Source organism: Pongo pygmaeus, chromosome 6 (genome assembly GCF_028885625.2).
Source record: "Pongo pygmaeus isolate AG05252 chromosome 6, NHGRI_mPonPyg2-v2.0_pri, whole genome shotgun sequence".
Taxonomy (NCBI): domain Eukaryota; kingdom Metazoa; phylum Chordata; class Mammalia; order Primates; family Hominidae; genus Pongo; species Pongo pygmaeus.
This window is the reverse complement of record NC_072379.2, coordinates 65,935,404-65,962,209: the sequence shown is the minus strand read 5'-3', so window position 1 is coordinate 65,962,209 and position 26,806 is coordinate 65,935,404. Positions and strand designations below refer to the sequence as shown.

At 39.7% G+C, this 26,806-nt stretch overlaps 1 protein-coding gene across 1 annotated transcript in view; it reads left to right on the top strand.

Moving 5' to 3' along the window:
- The window catches only part of ABCB5 (ATP binding cassette subfamily B member 5), a 145,779-nt gene that overhangs the window by 116,869 nt on the left and 2,104 nt on the right, over positions 1-26,806 (top strand). Inside the window, exons 23-27 of the mRNA XM_054495454.1 lie at positions 250-390; positions 10,901-11,057; positions 14,786-14,983; positions 17,140-17,346; positions 25,275-25,421. Coding sequence (XP_054351429.1) covers positions 250-390; positions 10,901-11,057; positions 14,786-14,983; positions 17,140-17,346; positions 25,275-25,421 — 850 coding nt within the window. The remainder of the gene's footprint in view (positions 1-249; positions 391-10,900; positions 11,058-14,785; positions 14,984-17,139; positions 17,347-25,274; positions 25,422-26,806) is intronic.

Below are 26,806 nucleotides of genomic sequence, written 5' to 3'. Positions count from 1 at the left end.
AAAGTTAAATTTGTTACACTGAACTAGAGAGTATATGACTATAGAGAAAAGAATTATAACATTATCTGTCTTTTCTCAAAGAATTCTCAGTAGTAAAAAAAAAAAATCACTTTCTCTTTAATCATTCGAAAAATGCCTTTCCACTAAATTGTAACATTTCAAAGTCCTCTCTATTTATTACTCTACATTTATTAAATTGACCTTGCTATAATTCATGCCTCATTATTTGGTAAATTTTGTACATTCCAGAAATACCTCGAAGAAAGCACAGATTATTGGAAGCTGTTATGCATTCAGCCATGCCTTTATATATTTTGCCTATGCAGCAGGGTTTCGATTTGGAGCCTATTTAATTCAAGCTGGACGAATGACCCCAGAGGGCATGTTCATGTAAGTCGTGGAAATAGTCTGGACCTGGTGGCTCACACCTGTAATTCCAACACTTTGGGAAGCTGAGGCGGGTGGATCACTTGAGGTCAGGAGTTTGAGACCAGGCAGACCAACATAATAAAACCCCATCTCTACTAAAAATACAAAAATTAGCTGCGTGTGGTGGCAGGCACCTGTAATCCCAGCTACTCGGGAGGCTGAGGCAGGAGAATTGATTGAACCCAGGAAATGGAGGCTGCAGTGAGCTGAGATCACGCCACTGCACTTCAGCCTGGGCAACAAAGTGAGACTCTGTCTCAAAATGAATAAATTAATTAATAAGTTGTGCAAATATATAAACCTTGTAAGAGGGTCATGTACTTATTTACCAGAAAGATGTCTAGTTTACAGTGAATTATCATTTAAATCACATATGTGGAAAAGGTATGCTTGAATGTTTTTAAATATACATATATTTTTTAATTTTGTATTGATATATAATAGTTACCCATATTTTAGGGGTACACGTGATATTTTGATATATTCATATAATGTTTAACGATCAAATCAGGGTAATTGGGATGAATTTTATTTTTAATTGACAGATAATAATTGTACATATTATATATTTATGGGGTACAATGGGATGTTCTGATATATGTTAACATTGTGAAATGATTAAATCGAGCTAAGTGTTTTTGTTATTTATTCTCTATAAGAAGCACAGCATAACTGGTAAAATACTGATACTGATATAAGGCATAAAATCTGAATTAAATTCCCAGATGAATTGCTCTCTGCTTCAGTTTACTGGAACATGGGAATGTAGGGGCAAAATATGCCTTCTTGTCATTCATTTCTTAGGAAATTTGTGAGACAATATGAAACTCTCAGTGTGGAGATGGCTTCCTAAAGTATGAACGTAAATCAGTGAGGATGAATTATTTGCTAAGCAAATAATCCAGAAGAAACACCTAAAATGAGTGTTTCCCTTCAAAAATGTCACATTTGGAATTGAACGTGGTGTCCCAGTGGGCTGCTTCTTCCCAAAGCATTAGGTTGGAGCTCCTATTTTGAAGTTCTGGTCACATAATTATGAATTTATTTGTTTTACCGGAACATCTAATGCAACTGCTAAATTAGAAAAATTAATTTTGAGTATTAATTCTGAGCTGAGAGCCTAAAATATCAGAAATGTTGTTAATCCATCATAAAGGTCACTGCTAAGCATTTAGAACTAGAGAAATCCATACAATACTTGACTCAAAAAAGTAACATTATGTTATTTTTAACAAGCCCACCAAAAAATGCACATCCATGCAAGTATCAGCCTCTTCACAATAAGGAATTGGGAGATTACACCTGTTCCAAGGATGCTGCCATTTGTCAGAAAACACTGGGCACTTCTCTTTGGGTTTTGTTTCCCAAGTCTCAGGACATTACTTTGAATATCCTTATTGTTGGTATATTTGTATTTTCAGGATAGGTTCAATTTGAGGAAATGGCCAAAAGTCATTTAAACCTGAGTAATTTCAGAATAACTTGGAATAATTTTTAGTTTCTATTTAAGTGAAATTTATTTATTCATTTATTAAGCATTAAGTGAAGTCCCAGGAAGTTTCTTTGTTAGGCATTGATAAGAAAACAGTCCAGAGTTCACCAACCCAGTATTCCTAAATCTTACCTGACACCAAAGCCACTTAGAAGTTTCCTGGAAGCAGATTTCCTTATAAAATGGAATATTGAAATGGAATATCTGTATTTAAAATTTCAGCAGAAGGGCTGGATGTGGTGGCTCATGCCTGTAATCCCAGCACTTCGGGAGTCCAAGGCAGGTGGATCACCAAAGGTCAGGAGTTTGAGACCAGCCTGGGCAACCCTGTGAAACGCTGTCTGTAGTCAAAATACAAAAATTAGCTGTGTATGGCGGTGCATGCCTGTAATCCCAGCTACTTGGGAGGCTGAGGCATGAGAATCACTTGACCCGAGGAGGCAGAGGTTGCAATGAGCCAAGATCACACCACTGCACTCTAGCCTGGATGACAGAGTGAGACTCTGCCTCAAAAAAATTAAAATAAAATTTCAACAGAAATTGCAAGTTCCCTGTCCTGTGTTCTCCTAGCCTCTAAAATAGTGTGCACTATTGCCCGTGTGAACTTATAAACCACAATTATATTTAGGCTTGGGTTTCATTCTGATTACATAAGACTAATTACTTAGGTAGATTAACAAGAAACAAAATCTGAAATCACATAAATAATTCAGCTCACCAGCCCCTGTTAGCCAGTGTTTCCTTTGTTCTAATATAATCCAGGCACTCCCGAGCTTGAAAGTTGGTTGTAATCCAAAAGTTTGTTTGCAAGTCAATAGTTTGAAACTCAAAACATGTTTTCCTCATGTTGCTCTAAACTTTCTGCAGCTTTCTTCAATCCCCAGGGCCCCATTCCTTCTGTATAACTAGTTTTGAGTATTAGTAGAAAGCAAGCCAATTAAACATATTCATACTAATGTACAATGTTTGATGATTTTCCAAATTCTCACAGAAGAATTTTCATCTCTTTTCATCAGTTTCTCTGTCACTACTCTTTCTTTGCTTTGTAATCACACCTATAAAAAAAATAAGAAGGCCAGGCATGGTGGCTCATGCCTGTAGTCCCAACACTTTGGGAGGCCCAGGTGGGTGGATCACGAGGTCAGGAGTTCAAGACTAGCCTGGCCAACATAGTGAAACCTCGTCTCTACTAAAAAATACAAAAATTAGCTGGGCATGGTGGTGGGCACCTGTAATCCCATCTACTTGGGAGGCTGAGGGAGAAGAATTGCTTCAACCCCGGAGGTGGAGGTTGCAGTGAGCCGAGATCACACCACTGCACTCCAGCCTGGGAAACAGAGCAAGACTCCAACTCACGGGAAAAAAAAAAAAAAAAAAAAAAAAAATATATATATATATATATATATAAAATTTACTGGATCCTGTTTTTCAGCCAGGCCTCTGTCTGTTGGAGGGCTTTAGAGCTCTCAGACCTTTCATCTATTACACTTTCATTAGTGATCTCATCCAATCTGTCAGTTTTAAATACCACCTGTGTCCTGATAACTTCCTTCTGTATATTTCCAACTCTGACCCTGCCCTGAGCACAAGACCCTTATCCAATTACTTATGAGACACCTCCACTTGGATGACTTATATCTCAATGTGTTCAAAACAGAATTTAAGGTTTTTCTCCCCAAAGGTTATCTTCCCCAAGACTTTCTCATCTTAACTAATAACACCAACCACCATCCACACAGTTGCTCAGCCCAAAAATGTTGGAGTCGTCCCTGTTGCTTCTCTTGCCATTGTCCACCACGTAAATCACTGATTCCTCATGACTCTAATTCCAAAATTCTTCTCATCCTCTTCACCCTCATCCAAGCCCCTCTCTGTCTTGATTGGACCACTGCAACAACCTCACCAATGTCCTTGTGTCCACTCTTGCTTCCCTATAATCCATTCTCCACACTGCAACCAGACTGATCATTTAATGCACGAATCTAATAGCACCAGTTTATTAAAATTCTGCAAGATCTAGATCTTCCCATTGAAATTTGAATAAAGCCAAAGTCCTTACCATGACCTGAAAGACCTTCATGATGGGGCTGCTGCGTTTCTTTCCAATTTCATCCACCTCTATCTCCCATGTTAACTACTCATCAGCCCCACACTTGCCATGTCTGTCCTGGACCTCCCCATTGCAGGGTCTTCGCACTTGCTATTCTCTGCCTGGAATGGTCATTCCCCAGGGCTTTACTAAGCTACCTTTTTCTTACCACTCAGGCTTCCCCTGCTAAGTCCACTCCTCAGAGGGACTTTCACTGATGGTCCAAAGTAATTCCCCTAACTCTCCCTCCTCAACACTCTCTTTCCCATCATCATATTTTGTTTACAACACTTATGACACTTATGATTCTATGAAATTATATTTTGTGTTTCCATATTTATGAGTGCATAGACTGAGCACAAGTTGTAACCTATCTTGTTCACTGATATTTCCCAAAAGCCAAAAACAAGTGGGTGGCACATAATAGACATACAATAAATATTTATTGAATGAATGACTGAATCAAAATTAAGGGGAAGATTTGGAATGGTACATAATTAGGCAGTCCAGTCATTTCTGGAAATGTGCCTTCGGAGTCACCTTCACACTTTGAAAACAGGAGTCTGTTTTTCACAAAGTTTTCTAATTTTCTTCTTTTCTACACCCATATGTCTAATACCAGGTGCTTTGGCAGGAGGACTGGATCTAAACTGAGGGCAACCATTGATATAAAATATGATGTGTGGAACTGAGAACTTACCTGTACCTACTGAGATTTGTTTAGATTAAAGCTAAGCAAAAAATTTCTAAGTCGAAGAATGATATAACCTCAAAATCATGCCAGTCACTTTCATGCCTGCAAATGACACCAGTCAGGATGTTTCCTTTAAGGGACTTTCCAAGACTGCCAACCATTCCATTACTTATGAAAATTGCTATAATGGCAAACCGTGATTGAATCTTTACTCAGTTTTAAGTATTTGCCATATATTATCTGTTTAATGCTCTAAACTACCCTGTGAAATACTATGGTTCCCATTTTACAGATGAGAACAATTAAGACTCAAAGAGGTTACCTAACTTGCTCAAAGTTACATAATCAGTAAGTAGCAGAGCACAGATTCAAGTTCATGGTTCCAGATTCCAGAGGTTTGGTTTACTCAACATACATTATTATTATTATTATTATTATTATTATTATAAATTCTGTGGCCAAACATTCATAGAATATTTCTGTGAAATTATTTTTTAAATAATTCTTGCTTAGTTTTTCAAGCATTTGAATATTCAAAGTTGGGCTGATTCCTCACATATAAATGGAACAGGTGACTTGCTTAGTGCTATTTTATAGCCCTAAAATAAGAGAACGAAAAGTCCCCAATACAAAATTTCTTCCCTGAGCTGGCCTACCATGCTTCCTGAATTTCTTTTAATTAAATTCATTAGAAGGGGGTCTCTTCTAGATACATAAGCATTTTAACTATCAGAACATATGAAGGACCATTAACATAAGAGTAACAATTAAAGAATAGTACCACCTTGGTATTTCCCAGTGCCCCAAGAGAAGGAAGAAATAGAGAGCTATCTGAGCTAGAGCCACTGGTATCACTTTTCTTTTCTTTTCTTTTTTTTTTTTTTTGAGTTGGAGTCTCGCTGTGTCACCCATGCTGTAGTGCAGTGGCACGATCTCAGCTCACCGCAACCTCCACTTCCTGGGTTCAAGCAATTCTCCCACCTCAGCCTCCTGAGTAGTTGGGACTGCAGGCACATGTCACCACACCTGGCTAATTTTTGTATGTTTTGGCGGAGACCAGATTTCACCACGTTGGCCAGGCTGGTCTCAAACTCCGGATCTCAAGTGATCCACCTCCCTTAGCCTCCCAATGTGCTGGGATTACAGGTGTAAGCCACCACACCCAGCCTCACTTTTTGAGTTCCATTCAGTCAGAATACAGACAGAATAAGGGTACCCATATTTTGGAGTATGGACAAATGAGAGATTCTCTAGGGATTCTCCTCCAGTATTAAACGTGGTTATTGGCCAAAAGAGCAACATAGCACTATGCATAATGTCAATAGATGAGATTTGTCTTCAACACCAAAGAGGATTTGGTCCTAGAGACCAAATGTGGCCCCAACTACCATGAATGTGTCACAAGGTCCCTTTAGACACACTAAATTATACCTGGCCTAGAAGACTCTGTACCTTCCAGAATCTAGGATGACAGACAGCTTTCAATCTCATCGACTAGCTAAACCAAAGAAATTTACAAAGAAAACTCCCTCCTACTAGAATTCTTCTTAGAAAAAAAGCACTTTGCACCATTCTCTAAACCAATGGTTTTCCAACTCATCAATCTAGGAGCTGGTTAAAACTGTAGATACTTAGATCTCATCCTGCAAAATCTGATTTGTAGATCTAGTATGGGGCAGGAATCTTCACTTTATCAAACATTCCAGATTACTCCAAGGCATAATTTATAGCTACAAGGATGGATTATCTGTGTCTCTTTCAAAAATGACATTGTGTCTCAGAAAGGGAGATACACAAAGGGAGTTTTAACAGCAAAATTCTTTAATGTGCTCATAATATTAGTTTGTCAGCAAGGCTTTTTAGAGGAAAAAGCCTCTAAAAGAAAAAAAAAGACAACATGCCTGTCTTATGGTAGAAGCTGTCTCTATCTCTACTATCATAGAAGTTTATCTGAAATGAGCATTTAAAATAAGGTGATAACATTTTCATTCTGCCACCTTACAGACAAGGCATAGGGGCGTTTAGAAAATCTCGTTTAGGTTCTCATGCACGTATGTGTAGTAAAACACTCACCTCTCCCTTTGTTAGTCCTGGTAACACATTCTATTTGTTATTTCACTATAAATGTGTAGATTTAGAAGTAAAAAATAAGTTTATTTTATCCTGTCTCTTTGTGTTAGTCCCTTTAGGCTGGTTTCCAGCTGACTTGCCTTTTGCAATACAGACCAAGAACCATTCCTAATCAGGAGAGGTTTCTGTAGCCTTCCTTTCCCCACTGCAAAGCTTTCTCTATCTCTGTGAGTTTCTTCCATATTTTCTATCCATATTATCAAGAAGCTAAGCAGAGCATATAGGTAAGAAAGAATCAACACATGGCAGCCCTCAATACAGTAATAATAAAAGACACAGCTTTGAAAACTGCCTGAGAAGCAGAACCAGGCAGTTTATGGGTGTGTTTCCTAGTTCTCTTAAAAACCAAATGCAGTTCTTGACAAGAAACCACACTGTATTTCCAATAATAATGTGACTATTGGCCAAAAGAGCAACATAGATGGGTTTTCAATGAGTATTAACAGTTGGTCGATACCTTAACATAATAAAGGATGGACAGAAGGGAGCTAGGCCTGCACCATCATCTTTGCCCTAGGAGGCTGGGCAGCCAGGGAAGAACTGTGAGTGTTATTGTTGTGTTTAGGAAAGCAACACTGGTTACACAAAACAAAGAAAACAGGAAAGACTTCTTTCCATGTTGGCTGCCATGGCAGCCACCTAGCTCTTGCCTGGCTCCTCCCCAGAGATTATCCGGAAGAGACAGACAAGGACAAGATAAGAAGGCTAAATCAACCACTGAAGGGACCTAAAGGAGAGAAATCAAAGGACAGTTGATATCTAGGGGCTTCAGAAGATTCTAAAATGGAAAGCAAGTGGTAACAAACTCCAGCATGTAAGAAAAGACCATTCCAGCCAGCTTTCCACTGCAAGGAAGACCATGTAGGGGAAAACACAGAGAGGAAGGCAGCTCACATTCCAACCCTACAGTTTCATGGCTTCTGGGCAAATTGCATAATTTTTCTGAGCTAGAGTCTCCTCATTCATTGACTGATAAGTTTCCATTCTACTTATCTCCTAGGTGATTAGATGGTATCTTGTGTATGAAAACATTCTATAAGATCCAAAGAACCAAATAAGTGTTAGTTGCTTATTTTCTCTCTCCTATCTGTTGAGAAAAGGATTTAGGGTGGGAAGAGGTCTCTGAGTTCTATATGGATGATATACAGATGAGCATGGGAATAATTTTAATGACTACCTCTATGGGGAAAGATACTCTGCCTTCTAATCAAAGAAAGAAACTTACTGAGTAAGGACTTGGAAAGTTGTGATTTGACCTGCTGTGCTAATCTATTGCTACAGCTTTTTTTTTTCTTTTTTGTTGTTGTTGTTGCTGTTTTTCTTGAGACGGAGTCTCACTTTGTCACCAGGCTGGAGTGCAGTGGCGTGATCTCGGCTCACTGCAACCTCCACCTCCCGGGTTCAAGCGATTCTCCTGCCTCAGCCTCCTGAGTAGCTAGCATTACAGGTGTGTGCCAACACACCCAGCTAATTTTTGTATTTTTAGTAGAGAAGGAGTTTCACCATGTTGGCCAGGCTGGTCTTGAACTCCTGACCTCGTGATCCACCCACCTCAGCCTCCCAAAGTGCTGGAATTACAGGCGTGAACCACTGCACCCAGCCCCTGTTAGTGACTTTAAAATATTTGTCATGATACCAAATTACTCCTCTTCATATATCCCAAATGGGTGAAACTCCTCAAGACCAACAGTGGCATGAGAGGTGTTGGCCTGTACATTTCTCCCAGTTAGGCATTCAGTTCAAATGCCTCCAGGAGTTTAAACCAGATTTGAAGTATCTAGTTTAACTATGTTACAGAGTTACAGCACGGGTTTGTTCTACAATAAATACTTGTTGAGTGGAACTGAATTTCAGTTTAGCTCACCCTAGCTAATTGGGTCTGATTAGGTAAGGACAAATTCTGTAGCAGACCAGTTTTTTCCATGTGTGGGCCTTGGCCTACCTTTATACAGAATCCACCTGGAGAAAAAGCATAAAGAAGATTACTGTCCCTGGGCCGGGCGCAGTGGCTCATGCCTGAATCCCAGCACTTTGGGAGGCTGAAGCAGGTGGATCACTAGGTCAGGAGTTCGAGACCAGCCTGGCCAACACAAAAATTAGCTAAGCATGGTGGTGCATGCCTATAATCCCAGCTACAAGAGGTGGAGGCAGGAGAATTGCTTGAACCCAGGAGGTGGAGGTTGCAGTGAGCTGACATCATGCCACTGCACTCCAGCCTGAATCACAAAGCAAGACTCCGTCTCAAAAAAAAAAAAAAGATGAAGATTAGTGTCCCTGACTCAACCCCAGATAGTCCATCACCTCAAAGTCCACACTTCTCCTCCAGGGTCTTCAACATAACCCTCATCAGCATCAGCCCCCATCCCACTTACGTTTCTCTCAGTACTCACTCATTAAAGACGGTATCAGGGCTTTTGCTCGTACTCTCCCTTCTCTAACTGAACCCTTTCTTCCTGCTCCATTCTCCACCCTTTGGGTCATTTACTTCCCACAAACACAAGTTCTGAGTTGAAGGCCCTTCTCCCTTTCTCATTAATATTTCCATTTTCAGAGGGACCTAACAAGGACGTCTGCCTCTAGACATTTATGTCTAATGCTTACCATTACTTTTATAGTGGGAATGTTAGGACAGGTAGAGATTTTAGCATATCTCAAATCGTGGGAAGAAGCTATTTTCTCAGTTATTGATTTCAGAGAAGCCTCTACCCCTGTGGGACTAGAAACTAGGTCTCCTAACTCATAATCCAATTATCTTCCCAGCTCACCTGCTGATTCTTGGATCAGACTGAGGCTTAAGTCTGACTCAGTCTGATTTTTCCTTGCATTAAAAACACATTAAAAAAAAAAAAACCTTCTGATTGGGTTACCTAAACTCGGTAACCATTTCTGATGTTTATAGCTGGGTATCAAATAATTCAAATGGCATTTTGAGCTTTAAACACTCTGTAAATATCAGTACTAACAATGCCTTGATGTCACAGAAGTAAGTAACAATTATTTTAGTGTTATTTTTGTTTTTATATTTTATACTGTGTTTGATCTTTGTAAAGCCAACAAGATTCAGGATCTGAGGTCTAGGTCACTGAAGAGATTGCATCAGCATCAACATCTACCCTTTGGTAGGCCCCATTGAGGGAGAAATTCACAAGGAGCCCAGACGTGTTTACTTTGCTGTTATCCAGCACTGCAAACAAGCAACTGGGTTCTGTGATGACCTTTTACTGCCTAATGTTTAAATATTGCCAGCGACACTGGTCCAGTTTTACCCGGATTGTGCCATTAGCTTTGTTACTAAGATGCATTGTTTTGCATTCTAGTACAGTACTTTCATATCTAAAATGAAATTGAAAATGAGAGGAAAATATTTAACCATGGTCAGGTCCTGTGCCACAGTCGAGTACATATTCTGTGTGCTTCCAAACATCATTTGCGTACTTACCATTTTATAATTAACATGTTTTGAAACTGAGATCATAATCGATAACAAACCTAAGAGATCAAAGTTCTTCTTTCAGTCTTTTTAGTCAGATTTTGCTTTGGGAACCTGAGGAAAATACGATCCCCATGATTTGCTCTCTAAATCATGTAGCATATCAGACAGATAACCAGTCATTTAGCTTCAGTTATCTGTCCTAACTACATTATATGCAAAACAAACAAACAAAAAATCATATCTACTGTGTAAATCCAGATCTCACTACTGGAGATTCATTCTTCCTATTGTCAGTTGAATTCTCTGTCAAATCTCCAAGCAAGCAAGCCTCATATCAAGATGGCTAAGAAGTTTTAAATTCACTAGTTGGGACCTTTGATCTGTGGCTCTAATTGGAAGAGACATTTTTAAGATTACCCAAGCTCCAAAGGTCATTTTGGTGTACAGAGCAAGGAATGATTACTACATGGTAGAAATTTTTTAAAGAGATAACTTGTTGGGCCTTCAGCGTTTGGGGTGCCGTCTACATCAAAAGATTATATTCCTGTGCCTGCTTTTTTCTTTACTTTTAGAGTTCTACTGTTTTACAATGGATCAATGGACCTAAGATTCAAATGCTTTATCTTTTGATAGAGTTTTTACTGCAATTGCATATGGAGCTATGGCCATCGGAGAAACGTTCGTTTTGGCTCCTGAATATTCCAAAGCCAAATCGGGGGCTGTACATCTGTTTGCCTTGTTGGAAAAGAAACCAAATATAGACAGCCGCAGTCAAGAAGGGAAAAAGCCAGTAAGCACAACTGTGATCTTAAATGTCCAAATAAAGATGGCAACAGTAGGAACTGGGGGCGACTAAAGATGGGAAGGAGAGGGGGCAGGGGCTGAAAAACTAACTATTGGGTGCTATACTCAGTACCTGAGTGACAAGATCATTCATACCCCGAACACCAGCATTACGCAATATACTGAGATAACAAACCTGTAGATGTACCCCTGAATCTAAAATAAAAGTTGAAAAAATAAAATGTAATATAAATGAAAAAATAAAAAAAAAATTAATGTCCACTTATTAAATAAAGGCTTTCTTTGGAAAACTCTGCAAAAGATAATGTCATAGTAACAAAGAGTTAAAAGTTTGTATAAAATAATTTTATGGCTGCAAATGGGGAAAAGGGGTCTTAATCAAATTTTTACCTCTACTACTAAAATTTATGTTTCATATTTTAAAATATATGCCTTTAATTTATATGCCTGATGCTAACAGAATGTTCTTGAAAAAACAGGTTGATTCTTATACTGAATTCTACTTAGAAACAAAAGTTTTGATCTTGGATGAAGATTCGTATTAAGGTTTATTTGTTTTTTTTCTCTGATAATATATGCAAAGTAAATAATATTCTGCTGCTTCAGACACCATTTTTCATGGGAAATATATTTACAAACATAAAGGGGGAAAAAAAGGAAAGTATACCTATTAAATTGATGCACACAAACAAATTTAGCCTCAAACTCTAAAACACTGTGAATATTAAAAGAGAAATAATAGGTAGGGTGTATAATTTCAAAATAAATCTCTCAATAATAGTCTTATACAGCCAGGCATGGTGGCTCACGCCTGTAATCCCAGCACTTTGGGAGGCTGAGGCGGGCAGATCACGAGGTCAGGAGATCGAGACCATCCTGGCTAACATGGTGAAACCCCATCTCTACTAAAAATAAAAAAAATTAAAAAAATCAGCTGGGTGTAGTGGCACGCACCTGTAGTCCCAGCTACTCGGGAGGGCGAGACAGGAGGATCGCTGGAACCCGGGAGGCGGAGATTGCAGTGAGCCGAGATCGCGCCACTGCACCCCAGCTTGGGCAACAGAGCAAGACTTGGTCTTAAAAATAAATAAATAAATAAAAAATAAATAATAGTCTTATGCATTAAATATATATTCAATTTTAGGACCTTTCTAGACATTTTAATTTTTAAAATAAAAATAGTCCATTAGGTATATACTTAAATGTTTTTAATTTATAATTATTTCCCTCTAGAATTTTAATAGTAGATTTATATGTATGACAGCTTAAAATAATACAGCATTACCAGAGCTACACAATGATTAAGAAGAATGCCTGTTAGTGACAGAAATAAGACTATCTGGAAATTCTCAAAATAGAATGCTTCAAAGATACGTCACAGTCAAAATAAGATTTTGTTCTTGTATTTTGGAAAGTAAAGGATGTAAGAAGCTTTTTTTAAATTTTAAGATTTATATGTGTAACAATATTGCTACTCTTATTTCTTTCTGCAGATTATAATAGAGGAATTGAGTATCTCACTGATCTATGTCCTTACAGAACCATAGGCATGGCATAGACTATGGAAGTATTTCTTATAAAGGCTATAAAATTAATGAATTTAATCCTTATTTTATTTAGTATGTAAATGTTTCTGAATATCACTCTACGCTTTTAAAAATTAAAATCTGGGCAGGGTGTGGTGGCTTACACCTGTAATCCCAGGACTTTGGGAGGCTGAGGCGGGTGGATCACCTAAGGTCAGGAGTTCAAGTTCAGCCTGGTTAACATGGCAAAGCCCCATCTCTACTAAAAATAAAAAAATTAGGGTGTGGTGGCAAGTGCCTATCGTCCCAGCTACTTGGGAGGCTGAGGCAGGAGAATCGCCTGAACCTGGGAGGCGGAGGTTGCAGTGAGCCGAGATCCCACCACTGTACTCCAGCCTGGGTGACAGAGCGAGACTCCTTCTCAAAAAAAAAAAAAAATTAAAATCTGGTCAAACAAAATTGGCAAATATCGAAATTCAAGCTGGGTGATATGTATGTGGGCCATTTATTATATTTTTCTCTCTATTTTTATACGTTTGGAGTTTTTCATATTAAATAGAATTAAAAATAGTAAGAATAAATTTTAAATGTATTAAATTTAGAAGTTTTCTAGAATACCTCTATGAGCTATTATACAAAATACATACAAGAGCATACATAAAAATAATTGAATTCTTCATGTTTCTGCAGTATTCTGGTTTTTTAAAACCTTTTTTATACAAATGCAGAGAGGGAAGTACACCAAAAAAAATTTTAAAAATAAAACAAAAACAAATTTTTTATACAAATAATATTCGTAGGTTGTAGGGGGCAAATGGAAAATACTGACTACGCTAAAATAAACTACTGCTACACTACCCTTAAATTTTGGCAAATATCCTTCCAGATTTTTTTTCTATTTCTAGATCTCTTAACCACATCTTAACATCAAATTCTTTTAACAAGAAAATAATATCATCAAATTTTTTTTGTTTACTCCTCACCCCTACCTGCCCTTGCTTCTTACCTATAATATGATGGGCTCAGAATGGGTTGAATATGACTAGTAAACCCGACTGTAAAGATGTGTTTTAAAATCCAGCCATCACTACCACCACACACACATGCACACACACACACAAATCCACTACTCCTTAGTTGTTTACTCTAACAACAAAAATTAATAAGACTTAAAATGCAATTGAGACGAACACAAAGATCAAAAGAACTTAAAATCTTATGAACCAAATATGTAAAGGGAAAGTTAATCATTTAGTGATAGTTCTGGAAAGTCTTTTTTAAACATCCTGGTGTAGATGAGTATTGGTTTAGAAATCATTAACCAGTAAAGCGATTGATGCACAGAGAGAAAACTAAACGTTTAGGCAACTGTCATTGCCAAATAATGGTCAATTGAAAATAAAGATAGGGTCGGGTGTGGTGGCTCACGCCTGTAATCCCAGCACTTTGGGAGGCCGAGGTGGGCGGATTGCTTGAGTCCAGGAGTTTGGAACCAGCCTGGGCAACATAGTGAAAACCCATCTCTACTAAAAATACAAAAATTGGCTGGGTGTGGTGGCACACGCTGGTGGTCCCAGCTACTCAGGAGGCTGAGCTGGGAGGATGGCTTGAGCCTGGGAAGTGGAGGTTGCAGTGAGCCGAGATCGCACCACTGCCTTCCAGCCTGGGTGACAGAGCTAGACCCTGTCTCAAATAAAATAAAATAAAATAAGAAAGATAAATCAGAATTCAAAACATACTGTACCTTCACTATAAAACATGGCCCAATTTAGAGAAATAACCCTTATACATATAGTTTATGAGAACTCTAGCTCTTCTGAATTAAGCAATAAAGGTTTGTAAAGCACAAACCAAATTAAAAAGAAAAATGTATTACTCAGATAAGCTGGTCAAACAACTAACGGCAGAATGGAACTGTCTGTGCAGCAAAGTTGAAGGAAGCAAGTGGTTTTTAGAAAGTCGGTGAAGTCAGTAGTGAAGATAACAAGAAACACAGACACAAAAAAATATAAACAAAAGTGACAGAAACCCGCTTTCAGTCAACAGCTCTACAGAGATGCATACATGTTTAAAATTAAAAGGGCTATGGAAACATGCACAATTTTCAAAATGAACTTAGCCAGTATGCTACAGTGTGTTACAACCTTCCCAAGTCATTCTTCTCAACTCTGTCAACTTCCTTTCACAGGACACATGTGAAGGGAATTTAGAGTTTCGAGAAGTCTCTTTCTTCTATCCATGTCGCCCAGATGTTTTCATCCTCCGCGGCTTATCCCTCAGTATTGAGCGAGGAAAGACAGTAGCATTTGTGGGGAGCAGCGGCTGTGGGAAAAGCACTTCTGTTCAACTTCTGCAGAGATTTTATGACCCCGTGCAAGGACAAGTGGTAAGACTGAATTGAAACACACCTAATCTGGGGTTTAGCAGTCCTATTCTTAAACATTCACTAGGGCTTAAGCATCCCCACTGGTTTGGGTGGGGCAAACAATGCAGAAGTTAAAAAGAAAAAAAATCTCTGTGTCAACCCTTAACTAAGAGGACAAGCAAACCATCACAAAAATGGTGGTTAGGGCTTTGAAGTGAAGCACAAAGGTCCAAAGATTCTTCAACCATTCTGGCAGCAGAAATGTTGATCTCAGCCATGGAATTACTTTAGAATGTGGGTGCTGGAGGTCTGGTCTAATGTTCACATCATGGCTCCGTATTCTGTTCTGGTTTAAGACAGAGAGAACACTGTCCTCCACCTCCTTAGTTCAGGCTTCTGCTTTCCCACCACTCATCCCACCTCCCAACTGTCAAAACCTTATGCATGGTTAAGGCTTATTGGAAGCAGCTCCATGAAGTCATGCCTCTAATATCTAAAATAATGTAATCTCTCCATCCTTCGAACCTAAGGATTGTTTTTCTTACCTGGCACTTGTCTTACTATACCTTATATTGTGGTTTTTCCATTACCTTGTCCTCCCCCCACCACCCACCACCACATCAGCACACCCACACAAAGCTTCCTGTCCTGCCTCCTGCCCCTACAAAAAAGTTCCTGAAACTCAGACTGCCACGTTAGTCCTCATTCTCCTGCAACATACAGTCTTTTCGCCCTTACAGATTCTCAATGAGTGTTTGCAATACAGAGTTTAGGGACTCAATGGAGTCCTAAAGGGCTCCCTTGAACTAGGAGACACTCATCTATTCGCACATAGCATAGCACACTCCCTCTTCTAAACCTTCCACAGTTAGAATATACCAGAGTCTATGCCATCAATCAGGTCCTTCATGCCCCGGCCCCTGCCTCCCACTCCAAGCTGCTCTCATATCACTCCCCACGTCATCATGCACTGTGCTTTTTCTGGTTTTTGGGGGGCTTTTGTGCGTTTTTTGTTTTGTTTTGTTTTGTTTTTTTGAGACAGAGTCTCGCTCTGTGGCCCATGCTGGAGTACAGTGGCGCGATCTCGGCTCACTGCAACCCCCACCTCTAGGGTTCATGGGATTCTCATGCCTCAGCCTCCCAAGTAGTAGCTGAGATTACAGGGGTGTGCCACCATGTCCAGTTAATTTTTGTATTTTTTGTAGAAACGGGGTTTCACCATGTTAACCAGGGTGGTCTTGAACTCCCAGCCTCAAGTGATCTGCCCACCTCAGCCTCCCAGTCTCCTCATGTTCTTCAAACACACCTATGAACCTTTCTTTTGCTATTGCCCTGCCCAGAATGTCCCCTTTGCAGGCTCCTTCTCACTGTTCATGTCTTAGTCTGGACGTCCTTTCCTTAAGGCCTTCTTGTACAACCCCCTTCTCATGCCTCTCCATACCCTCCCCACTGCCTCAGTCGCTCTACCCTGTTACCCTGTCTTCAGGGTACTTTCCTCTCTTGAGTTTATTGAGTTATTTGTTCATGTATTTATTGCATGCCTCTCTGCTAAAATATAAGCTACATCCATTGGGGGAGGGGGGAGAGATAGCATTAGGAGATATACCGAATGTTGAATGACAAGTTAATGGGTGCAGCACACCAACATGGCACATGTATACATATGTAACAAACCTGCACATTGTGCACATGTACCCTAAAACTTAAAGTATAATAATAATAAAATTTAAAAAAATATATATATATATAAGCTACAAAAGGGAAAGAGCTTTTTCTTATTGACCACTATTTCCCTGGTACTGGAAGAGTCCCCCTCACATAGTGAGCATGCTCATCAAATACGAGATGGTGTTGTTAGAGTGTTGTTATCTATTTATGTGAATAAACACAGCTGTGTGCAAGATGACACAGCTTTACACGTGGAGTACTCCACCTACTTTTCACTGGGCTTTCAGAAAGTCAGGTCCTGTTACAGTGGAGGGGGCAGTAGTGAGTTACATGCTGTTTGCTTCTATACAACATATGATTTATGAGCCTTCCTTGGGTAACTTTATACTTTGAAATAGCTTGAATTCCTATCCTTCTTGTTATGATTTGTGTGTGTTTGAATACAGTGAACTGTAACATGATACAGTTGTGTGATCTTAACACACCATTCTCTAATCTGCTCTTGGCAGCTGTTTGATGGTGTGGATGCAAAAGAATTGAATGTACAGTGGCTCCGTTCCCAAATAGCAATCGTTTCTCAAGAGCCTGTGCTCTTCAACTGCAGCATCGCTGAGAACATCGCCTATGGTGACAACAGCCGTGTGGTGCCATTAGATGAGATCAAAGAAGCAGCAAATGCAGCAAATATCCATTCTTTTATTGAAAGTCTCCCTGAGGTAAGAAAATTTCTGAAATCTTGAATTACAAAGCTGCCAAGTAAGCCTAAGTAGCTACTGGGCCTATGCAGTTGTTATTATGTATTCCTTGGATTATACAATGTATTTATTGCCAGAATCTAAAGTTAGATGTAAAACGTGAAGTCAGATGTGAAAAACCAAGTTTGAGATTTTCGTGTGACTATTTTCCTAAGACCAAAATGTATTAATATTCACTGGATTAACTTTCACATTTCATTATTTGCCTTCCATCCATCTACGCTGTGGCTGGTCCACACTATGACCTCCCCCTCACTGCAGTAGCCTCTTCATCTGCCTTCCAGTCTTGCTCCTTTATCATTTTTCTTCCTCACAGCAATCAGAGGGATCTTTTAAAAACAAATTAGATCCTATCCCTCCCCTGCTTACAACTGCCTCACGGCTCCCCTGTGCACTTAGAATAAAGCCCAGACACCCCATGGGGAGGGGCTGCTGAAGCCTCTGTAATCTGGCCCTGCTGTTTCCCCAGCAACAACCTCACCACACAGTCACTTTGCTGCAGCTGAGCTGGTCTCTCCTGTCTCATGAACGTGCCAACTTGCTCCCCACCTTAGGACATTTGCGTTTGCTGTTTCTCCAGCCTAGACCTCCCTTAGGTTGGCTTTTGGCATAGTAGCGCCTTAACTTTCTTTTTTTTTGACAGAGTTTCACTCTTGTTGCCCAGGTTAGAGTTCCATGGTGCAATCTCGGCTCACTCAGCTCCACCTCCCGTGTTCAAGCAATTCTCCTGCCTCAGCCTCCCAAGTAGCTGGGATTACAGGCATGTGCCACCACACCCTGCTAATTTTTTGTATTTTTAGTAGAGAGGGGGTTTCTCCATGTTGGACAGGGTGGTCTCAAACTCCCGACCTCAGGTGATCCACCGCCTTGGCCTCCCAAAGTGCTGGGATTACAGGCGTGAGCCATCGCGCCCGGCAAGTAGCGCCTTAACTTTCAAGCCCTTTCAAATGTTACCTCTGCAGAGGCTTTCCCTAAACATCCTATTTTTAAAAGTCCCCACCAGTCCCATCCCCTATCACTTTGTCTTCAGGGCGTGTATCACAGTCTGAAAATTACCCTGAGCACTTAGTTATTTGCTTAGTGTTTTCCTTCCCCACTAGAGTGTAAGATCCTTGCCTGCCATTTTTATCACCCTGATGTCTGTATTGGCTGTGACAATTGGCACAAAATCTCAGAAAAGTCAAAAATCTTGGCTAACTGTAGAGAAGCCTTTGGTAGTGCAAGCACTGATACAAATCCAAAAACAGTGCACAGAGAGGGATAATTGTAACTTTAAGTGTTTATAATATCTGAGTGTTTGCAACACACATACACACACACACAAAATAAATAAAATGAAATAAAAATAGAGATATTTTCATGTAGGGGCAAATTTGTACTTGTGATTTTTATAAACTAAGTTTCTATCTCACTTTAAAGGGAGATAGTTAAGTTTAACAACCAATATATCAAACAACTAATAATCTAGAGCACTGTTCTTTGGTGAAGGCCAATAGTCATCATACTCTCTAACTTTTATACTCCTTCCCTCACCAGCTCTTCGCCATACTACATAGTGCCTACATGTAGAAACAGGATTTCCCTTACTCTGGTAAGAGTTTGCAGTACTAAAGATATAGGAAGGATTCACATTTTTTTATAAATATAGTGACACTGTGAATGTCTTTTAATAGCAACTTCCTTTTTAACCATGACACTCACTGCATTGTTAATTTGTGGTCAGATTGTTATCTGCATAATCTCGATAGTTTGTTTTATGTATTGTGAAATGCTGCCCAATTGATATTTGTACCATTTAACTTTTATTCTTTTTCCTTTGAGACAAGGTCTCACTCTGTCACCCAGGCTGGAGTACAGTGGTGTGTTCTTGGTTCACTGCAGCCTCGACCTCCCAGGCTCACCTGAGTCACCCGAATAGGTGGGATCACAGGCACATGCCACCATGCCTAGCTAATTTTTGTATTTTTTGTAGAGACGGGGTTTCATCACGTTGCTTAGGCTGGACTCAAGCTCCTGGGCTCAAGCAATTTCACCCACCTTGGTCTCCCAAAGTTCTGGAATTGCAGGCATAAGCCACCACACCTGGCCTAACTTTTATTCTTAAATTGTTTATTATCTTCTATTCTTTTTATTGTACCATTTCTCACATTTACTCAAAACTACATGCTGCAAAGATCCATTGTGCTTTGTACAACAGACTTTGAAAACTAAGATTTATTTCCTTTAACATTTTTTTTAAAAGAGTAGCTTATTTTTCAGTGTTTTAAATTTTAACTTTATCTTCATGTCATTGTTCCCCCAAAAACATGTAGAACCATAAGGAAACCTGATACCAAAATAAAATCGTTAAAAAAAAAAAAAAAATCAGATAATTCCTAGAAAAGCTGCATATTACTAAATGCCTTCGTCTAGTACCCTGGGTAGAATAAGGCTACCCTCTTATGCTCAGTTGGCTGGGAAAAAGGAAGAGAGGAAACCAGCCACGAATTCCCCAGCCCTTCTGGGAACCAAGAACTAAGCTAAATTTCCACCATAGTATAGCAAGGATGCTGTAACTATCGCATTTTACAGATAAAGAAGTTCAATAACTTTCTTAAAGTTGTATGGAAACTCAGCATTTGAACCTGGATTCTTTGTGCTATCCTGAAGGGAGGGAGAGGGTTCGTAACCATGGTGGTCCTAGGGTTTCAGAGATGGGAACAAAGGTGCCCTTGCTCCTCCCTTCAGAAGGGCAGTCCAAAGCAACCACCACAACTGTAGATAATGGCACTGGTGTACTCAGAGTGACAGTTAGAAACATGTTACAGCTCACACCTAGGTTTTTAGGGAAGAAAAGTGAACATGAATCTTGTAATTTGTTGTACTTCAGATAGAATTAATTTTTTAGACTGGGTGTGATGGCTCACACTTGTAATCCCAGCACTTTTGGGAGGCCAAGGAGGGTGGATTACCTAAGGTCAGGAGTTTGAGACCAGCCTGGCCAACATGGTGAAACCCTGTCTCTACTAATAATACAAAAATTAGCTGGGCATGGTGGCACACGCCTGTATTCCCAGCTACTTGGGAGGCTGAGGCAGGAGAATCCCTTGAACCTGGGAGGTGGAGGTTGCAGTGAGCCAAGATCATGCCATTGCACTCCAGCCTGGGCAACAAGCTGAGACTCCATCTCAAAAAAAAAAAAAAAAGGGAATGAATTTTCTCGAGCAAATACGTGGAGCCCAGCATTGCCTCCAAATATATGGCCACAGTGGCAGTGTGAAAATGGTGAAGCAAAAGTCTGAAGTTCAGCTCTTCCAGTAACATGCAGTAAGCATAAAATATATACCCATATGTAAAACAGGCATAGGAAGAAAGTCGGCTTCACATAAGACACATTAATGTATTATTCATTTTAATTCTCTCCAAGAATTATTTAGCAAATTGAATTGTGTCACACTTTGCTTTCTGAGGATTTCTTTTACTTTTACTACAAACTTTGTGGATTGACCAATCTGCCATGTCCTGCTCCCTCAAAATTTACATTCCCTGTCTTCCTTCCTTTCTCTCTCCCTTTCTTTCTCTCTCTTTCTTTCTTGCTTGCTTGCTTTCTTGTCTTTCTTTTCTTCCTTTCTCTCTTTCCCTTTCTTTTCCTCCCTCCCTTCCTTCCTCCCTCCCTCCCTCTCTCTCTCCTTTCTTCCCTCTCTCCTTCCTTCCTTCCTTCTTTCCTTCCTTCCTTCCCCCCCTTCCAATCTCTCTCTCTCTTTCTTTCTTTCTTTCTTTCTTTCTTCACAGGGTCTTGCTCTGTCACCTAGGCTGAAATACAGTGGCAGGATCTCAGCTCACTGCAGCCTTGACCTCCTGGGCTCAAGTGTTCCTCCCACTTCACTCTCCCCAGGAGCTGCAACCATAGGCACCTGCCACCATGCCTGCCTAATTTTTTTTTTTTTTTTTTCTTTTTGCAAAGGTGGGGTTTCACCATGTTGCCCAGGCTAGTCTCAAACTCCCGGCTTCAAGTGATCCACCTGCCTCGGCCTCCCAAAGACACTGCATCCAGCCCCATGTCTTCATTTCTCTATGCCAACATCCATGCATTTAGTCACTCAACACACAGCTACTGAGCACTTCTTTGCATACCACTGGGCTTTTATTTAGGGAAGATAGGACAAATAAAATATAGTCCTACTTTTAGGAATATGAAGCCCAATAGTTAAGATGAACACAGATCAACACATACAAATAATTCTAGTGCACAGAAGGTAAACAAACTTCTATCTGAGCCTGGAGGGGAGTAGAATCACCTCTGGCTGGGGGTTCAGAGGAGACCTTCGGAGAATTAAGAGGTGATCTGAGTATTGATCAAGTAGAATTTCAGTAGTCAAGGCTTTAAAAGGGCATTCTCTATAATGAGGCAATGGGCATAGCCTGAGCAAAAACATGGAGACAGAAACTATGACAATGTTTTCATGGAACTGTAAGACAATTGACGAAGAATAGAGTATATAAAGCTATGGTATTTGATAAGCATGTAAAGGTAAAAAGTGGGCACTTAAATCACAAGGAAAGAAATGTTTAACTTTGGTAGTTACTAAGGAGTCATTGAAGATTTTTAAATAGGGAACATGTTGGGAATTGGATATTGGAATTACTCATGTAGCAGCAATGTAAATGACGGTAGAGAGTGACAAAGACACAGGCAGCCTGAGAGATCAGTTCAGAGCTATTTCCAGGAATAGGTTTTGAAGGCCTACAATAACAATTATAAAGTGAACTAAAACAAGAAAATTGATTCAAAAGATATTTTAAAAGTGGAATCAACAGGACTTGGCTCAAGATTCTTTCTGGAAAGTGAGCAAGGAAATGTACAATACACTGAGCAGCCTCATGGAATAAAACACGGAGCAGTGATGAGAGTCCAAAGGCTTCCCCCTACACACACACACACACATACACATACACACACACACACGCCACACACAAATTGTGTATATTTGATGAAAATTCATTTGGTGGCAAAATGATGTGAGGATATAATATAGTCCTTTATTATATTTATCCCACTAAGAATAAATAATCAAATACATCTGTACAAAATTCATGTATTTGATTACCAGTTGCTTCCCCAGATCCTTCTGGGGGTGTTAAATAATATATTATCTATTAAATATAGATAATATATCATATATGTATAATACATAGAATTTTTTCTTCCAAGGTTGAAAAAAAATCAGAATTCTTAAATACATACAACTCCAAGGGTTTCGGTAAGGGAGTGTGGATCTGTGTAACAGCTCAAACCAGAAGAGTGCAGAGCAAGGAGTCAATTTAGAACATGCTGAGTGTAATGTACTGCATCTACCACATATCTCATAGAAATATCCCACAGGCATTTGGAAATACAGGCCTGGGGCATAGGACAGAAGTGGAAGCAACACCGCCTTGACCTCAAGGATCCTCTGAGACACACATCAGGTGTAGTTCTCTCCTAATCTTCACAATATCACCCAGTGGCAGCTCTCAGTTAAGCCACATCCTTAAGTAGGACTTTGACCACTGGAACCACCCTGAAAATCCAACCCAGTGCCTGCAGGGATTCTCCAGAATGCAGTTGCTTTAGGATTAAACTCTGGTGTTACCTCTAGGACACAACTGAATTTTACCTCCAGGTTCATATTAAGGAGCCATTACCCCTTGAGTTTCTCATAAAAGAGGTGATTTCAGGGCACTCACCATCCCAGTGATTGCCAGAAAATGGATTCAGATTTTCAGCTAAAGAGAAATTCTATGGTTCTTTGTTAAAAAACAAATAAAACCATCCTGGCTAACATGGTGAAACCCCGTCTCTACTGAAAACACAAAAAATTAGCCAGGCGTGCTGGCGGGCACCTGTAGTCCCAGCTACTAGGAGGCTGAGGCAGGAGAATGGCGTGAACCCGGGAGGCGGAGCTTGCAGTGAGCCGAGATCGCGTCACTGCACTCCAGCCTGGGCTACAGAGCGAGACTCCGTAAAATAAATAACAAACTAAATATGCTTAACAGTGGGCAAAACATCTGAATTTAGTTTTCATCCAATATGTTCTTTAAACTTACACACTCCTACAATCCAGAGAAGGCCAAAAACTGCAAAGTGATTCCTAAAGTAGTTTTGTATGTTCTTCAGCTGCCCCAGAAGAATTCATGTACAATTCAAGCTAGGCTGGCAGAAAGGGCTACAAGCTCATTATCATTCCTACCTCCCTTCCCGATTTTTACTTTAAGATTGAATCCCCTCATTTAAATACAAACTTTGTAGTGTTTGGAAATGAATGGCAGACACAGTTTTATCTATGGTTCCAAATTTAACAAAATGCATTTTAGGAGGAAGGGGCCCAAGGCCTGCTAGTAGTCCCAGATAAATGACAGAGAAAACAGCGAAAGTCTGTGTTCTTTGTAGAGCATTCACTTCAGAGAAGATATTTTTACTAGGCTTTAGTAATTCAGACACCCGTCGTTTGCTACAAAGCATGCACCTAAGCATGTTAAACTGAAAAGTAAGCTTTGAGATGACGTAGACACATTTTGTTATAAGGTTATACCACAGGTTTGCGACACCAACTCTGTCCAAAATGCACTTCCTGAAGGCAGTCAGATGTGGAGAGAAAGGCAATTCCCTCAAGCTTCTCTAGGTTACCAACACAAAATGAACAGCTAGGAATCACAAGCTGCGTGTGAAATGCTGCTACAGGATTAATCTTTCCGGCTATACCCTTGGACCAGCTTTCTCAATGGAGCTGATCCATCTACACATTCTTGTCTAGGTACCAAGGGCTTACGTTTCTTACAAAAGTGCCAAAGGCCACTAGAAAGCAATGTGAAGCCTTGAAAGGAAGCAAAGTCAATGGGACAATCTAAAAAGCAGGCAAGAGCCTGCTTACCCCAACTGTACTGACCAGTTGTGATTCAGAGGACCACGATGGCTTCAAGATTTGGGTGAAATTTTCTTTACCCTTCCATGAAGGGAAACGCTGGAGAAATTGGGTTATTAGTAAGTAGAGGAATTATGAAAACACTGCGAAGTGCTAAATGTCACCATTACTACTTAGTGGCCTGAAAAGGTGCATAGACTGTTTCAAGATGCCAACCTGGCCAGGCACGGTGGCTCATGCCTGTAATCCCAACACTTTGGGAGGCCGAGGAGGGTGGATCACGAGGTCAGGAATTCAAGACCAGCCTGACCAACATGGTGAAACCCCATCTCTACTAAAAATACAAAAATTAGCCAGGCATGGTGGTGGGCACCTGTAATCCCAGCTACTTGGGAGGCTGAGGCAGAGAATTGCTTGAACCCAGGAGACGGAGGTTGCAGTGAGCCGAGATTGTGCCACTGCACTCTAGACTGGGTAACAGAGCGAGACTCTGTCTCAAAAAAAAAAATGCCAGCCTAACTTATTTCCAGGAAGATGCATGTACCACTGAGACTCCTATCCCAGCATCTGTAAGGATGTGCCCATAGAGGCTTAGCAAGAGCCAAAGTGAAGAAACCTCATAATTTCCTTGTTGTTTTTACTACTGCGAATCATTTTAACCTGAAAATAGTAGGTAGTATAACGTAATGGAAAAGGATTTGTGTTTACTACGAACTTGTTTCTTGCCGATAATTTTTTTCTTATGCTTTAATTTGAAACATTTCTTTGTGGAAGCATAATGGCAGAGGTCTGCTGTGTGATCAGATTGGATATGTAAATGAGATGGTAGTGTTTACTGTGGCTTTAGCATTTATTTGCAACAAAGTCCAAGAATAGATTTCAACATTTGTTGGGACACAAATTTCAAGAGTAGCAAAATTTGAAATATTTAGATGGTTCTCGCCCACAGTTGCCAGGCTAATTTAAATAACCAAGACTTGCTTTCTTAATTGCATGCTCCTGTAATAGAAATACAACACACAAGTTGGACTGAAAGGAACACAGCTTTCTGGCGGCCAGAAACAAAGACTAGCTATTGCAAGGGCTCTTCTCCAAAAACCCAAAATTTTATTGTTGGATGAGGCCACTTCAGCCCTCGATAATGACAGTGAGAAGGTAACATCATTTTCTTTTATCTCAGAATATAATACCAAATATAAGAATCCAATAACATAGAAGAAACCAAGGTAAGTTTGGAAAAACAAAGGCCTGGAAAGAATTGTAGTTCTAAGGTCACCAGTTCCAATTAAGGCTTTGGACCTTTACAAAAAGGTCAGTAGGTGGTGGGGAGGTGGGAGACAGTTGAGACAGAGGGAATCTCATGTTCCAGAAAGATTTTCTCACTTAAATTTGTCTCATTATCAAAAGTGGACCAATTTTCAAAATGTTTTTTCATTCAAGGAAAGAGCCCAAGAAAAATAACTTTTCAATTTTATTATTACTCCAGTGATACCAAACAAACTAATAAGGTAATTCGTATGGGTAAAAGAGTAATCTATACTGCAGTGTCAGAGCCTGAGAGTTATTCTACCTTCTACAGACACAGCCTAGTTTGAGCGGGAAACAAGGAGGCAAAGGGACACGAGAAAATACTTGCACAGCAAGCTTCTCCAGCTGTTTGATTTTGCTATGTCCTTATCCCCTAGGAGTTTCTTGCACATGTAGGCACTTATTTAGTAAATGAACATTGGTTAAATGAATGATAATCATTAATATTTGTAGAGTATGCATTACATGCTATTATCTCAGTCTTCACAACAACATGACGAATGAGCTTCTTGTATTAGCATGCCCATTTTACAGATTAGCACACTAAGGCTTAGAAAGATTAAGTAACTTCTCTAAATTCTAATGGAGGGTATCTGACCTAAGAGCCCAGGCAGTTAATCCACCCATGATTGCTGCTTGCAGGTGATTATTATTCTTGATTCTCAAAGCAACAGTGTGTTATGAAAAATAAACAACAGCTAACTTTTGGGATCAGACATATCTGGGCTATAATCCTTACTTCATCAGTTACTAGCGTTATGACCTTGGTCTAACCTCAGTTCAGTTATCAGAAAAATAAAAATACTATCATTTTATGAGGTTATTGAAAGAATTTAAATGAGATATCCATCTTGGGAACATTTTATACATTCAACAAATATGGGTTTTCACCCTGCACTCCCACTTTATATAGCGTCATAACCTCACTGTTGGCTGAAATGCTATGTTAACAGGACAGTTCTACAGCTAAATCCTACCAAAAACAAATCTATGAGAGAAAATTAGATAAATAAATTAGACAATTCTACTTAGGTATACTACTTAGAAATACTACTTCCTGAGTTTGAGTTTAGAACTACTCAAAGAAATAACAGTAGAAATTTGAGTAGTATTAGAACTACTCAAAGAAATTGTAGTAGAAATACTACTATAATTCTACTTAGAAATACTACTTCCTGACTGTGAGTTTAGAACCACTAACATATAAACAACTATTTCATTTTTATTCATTC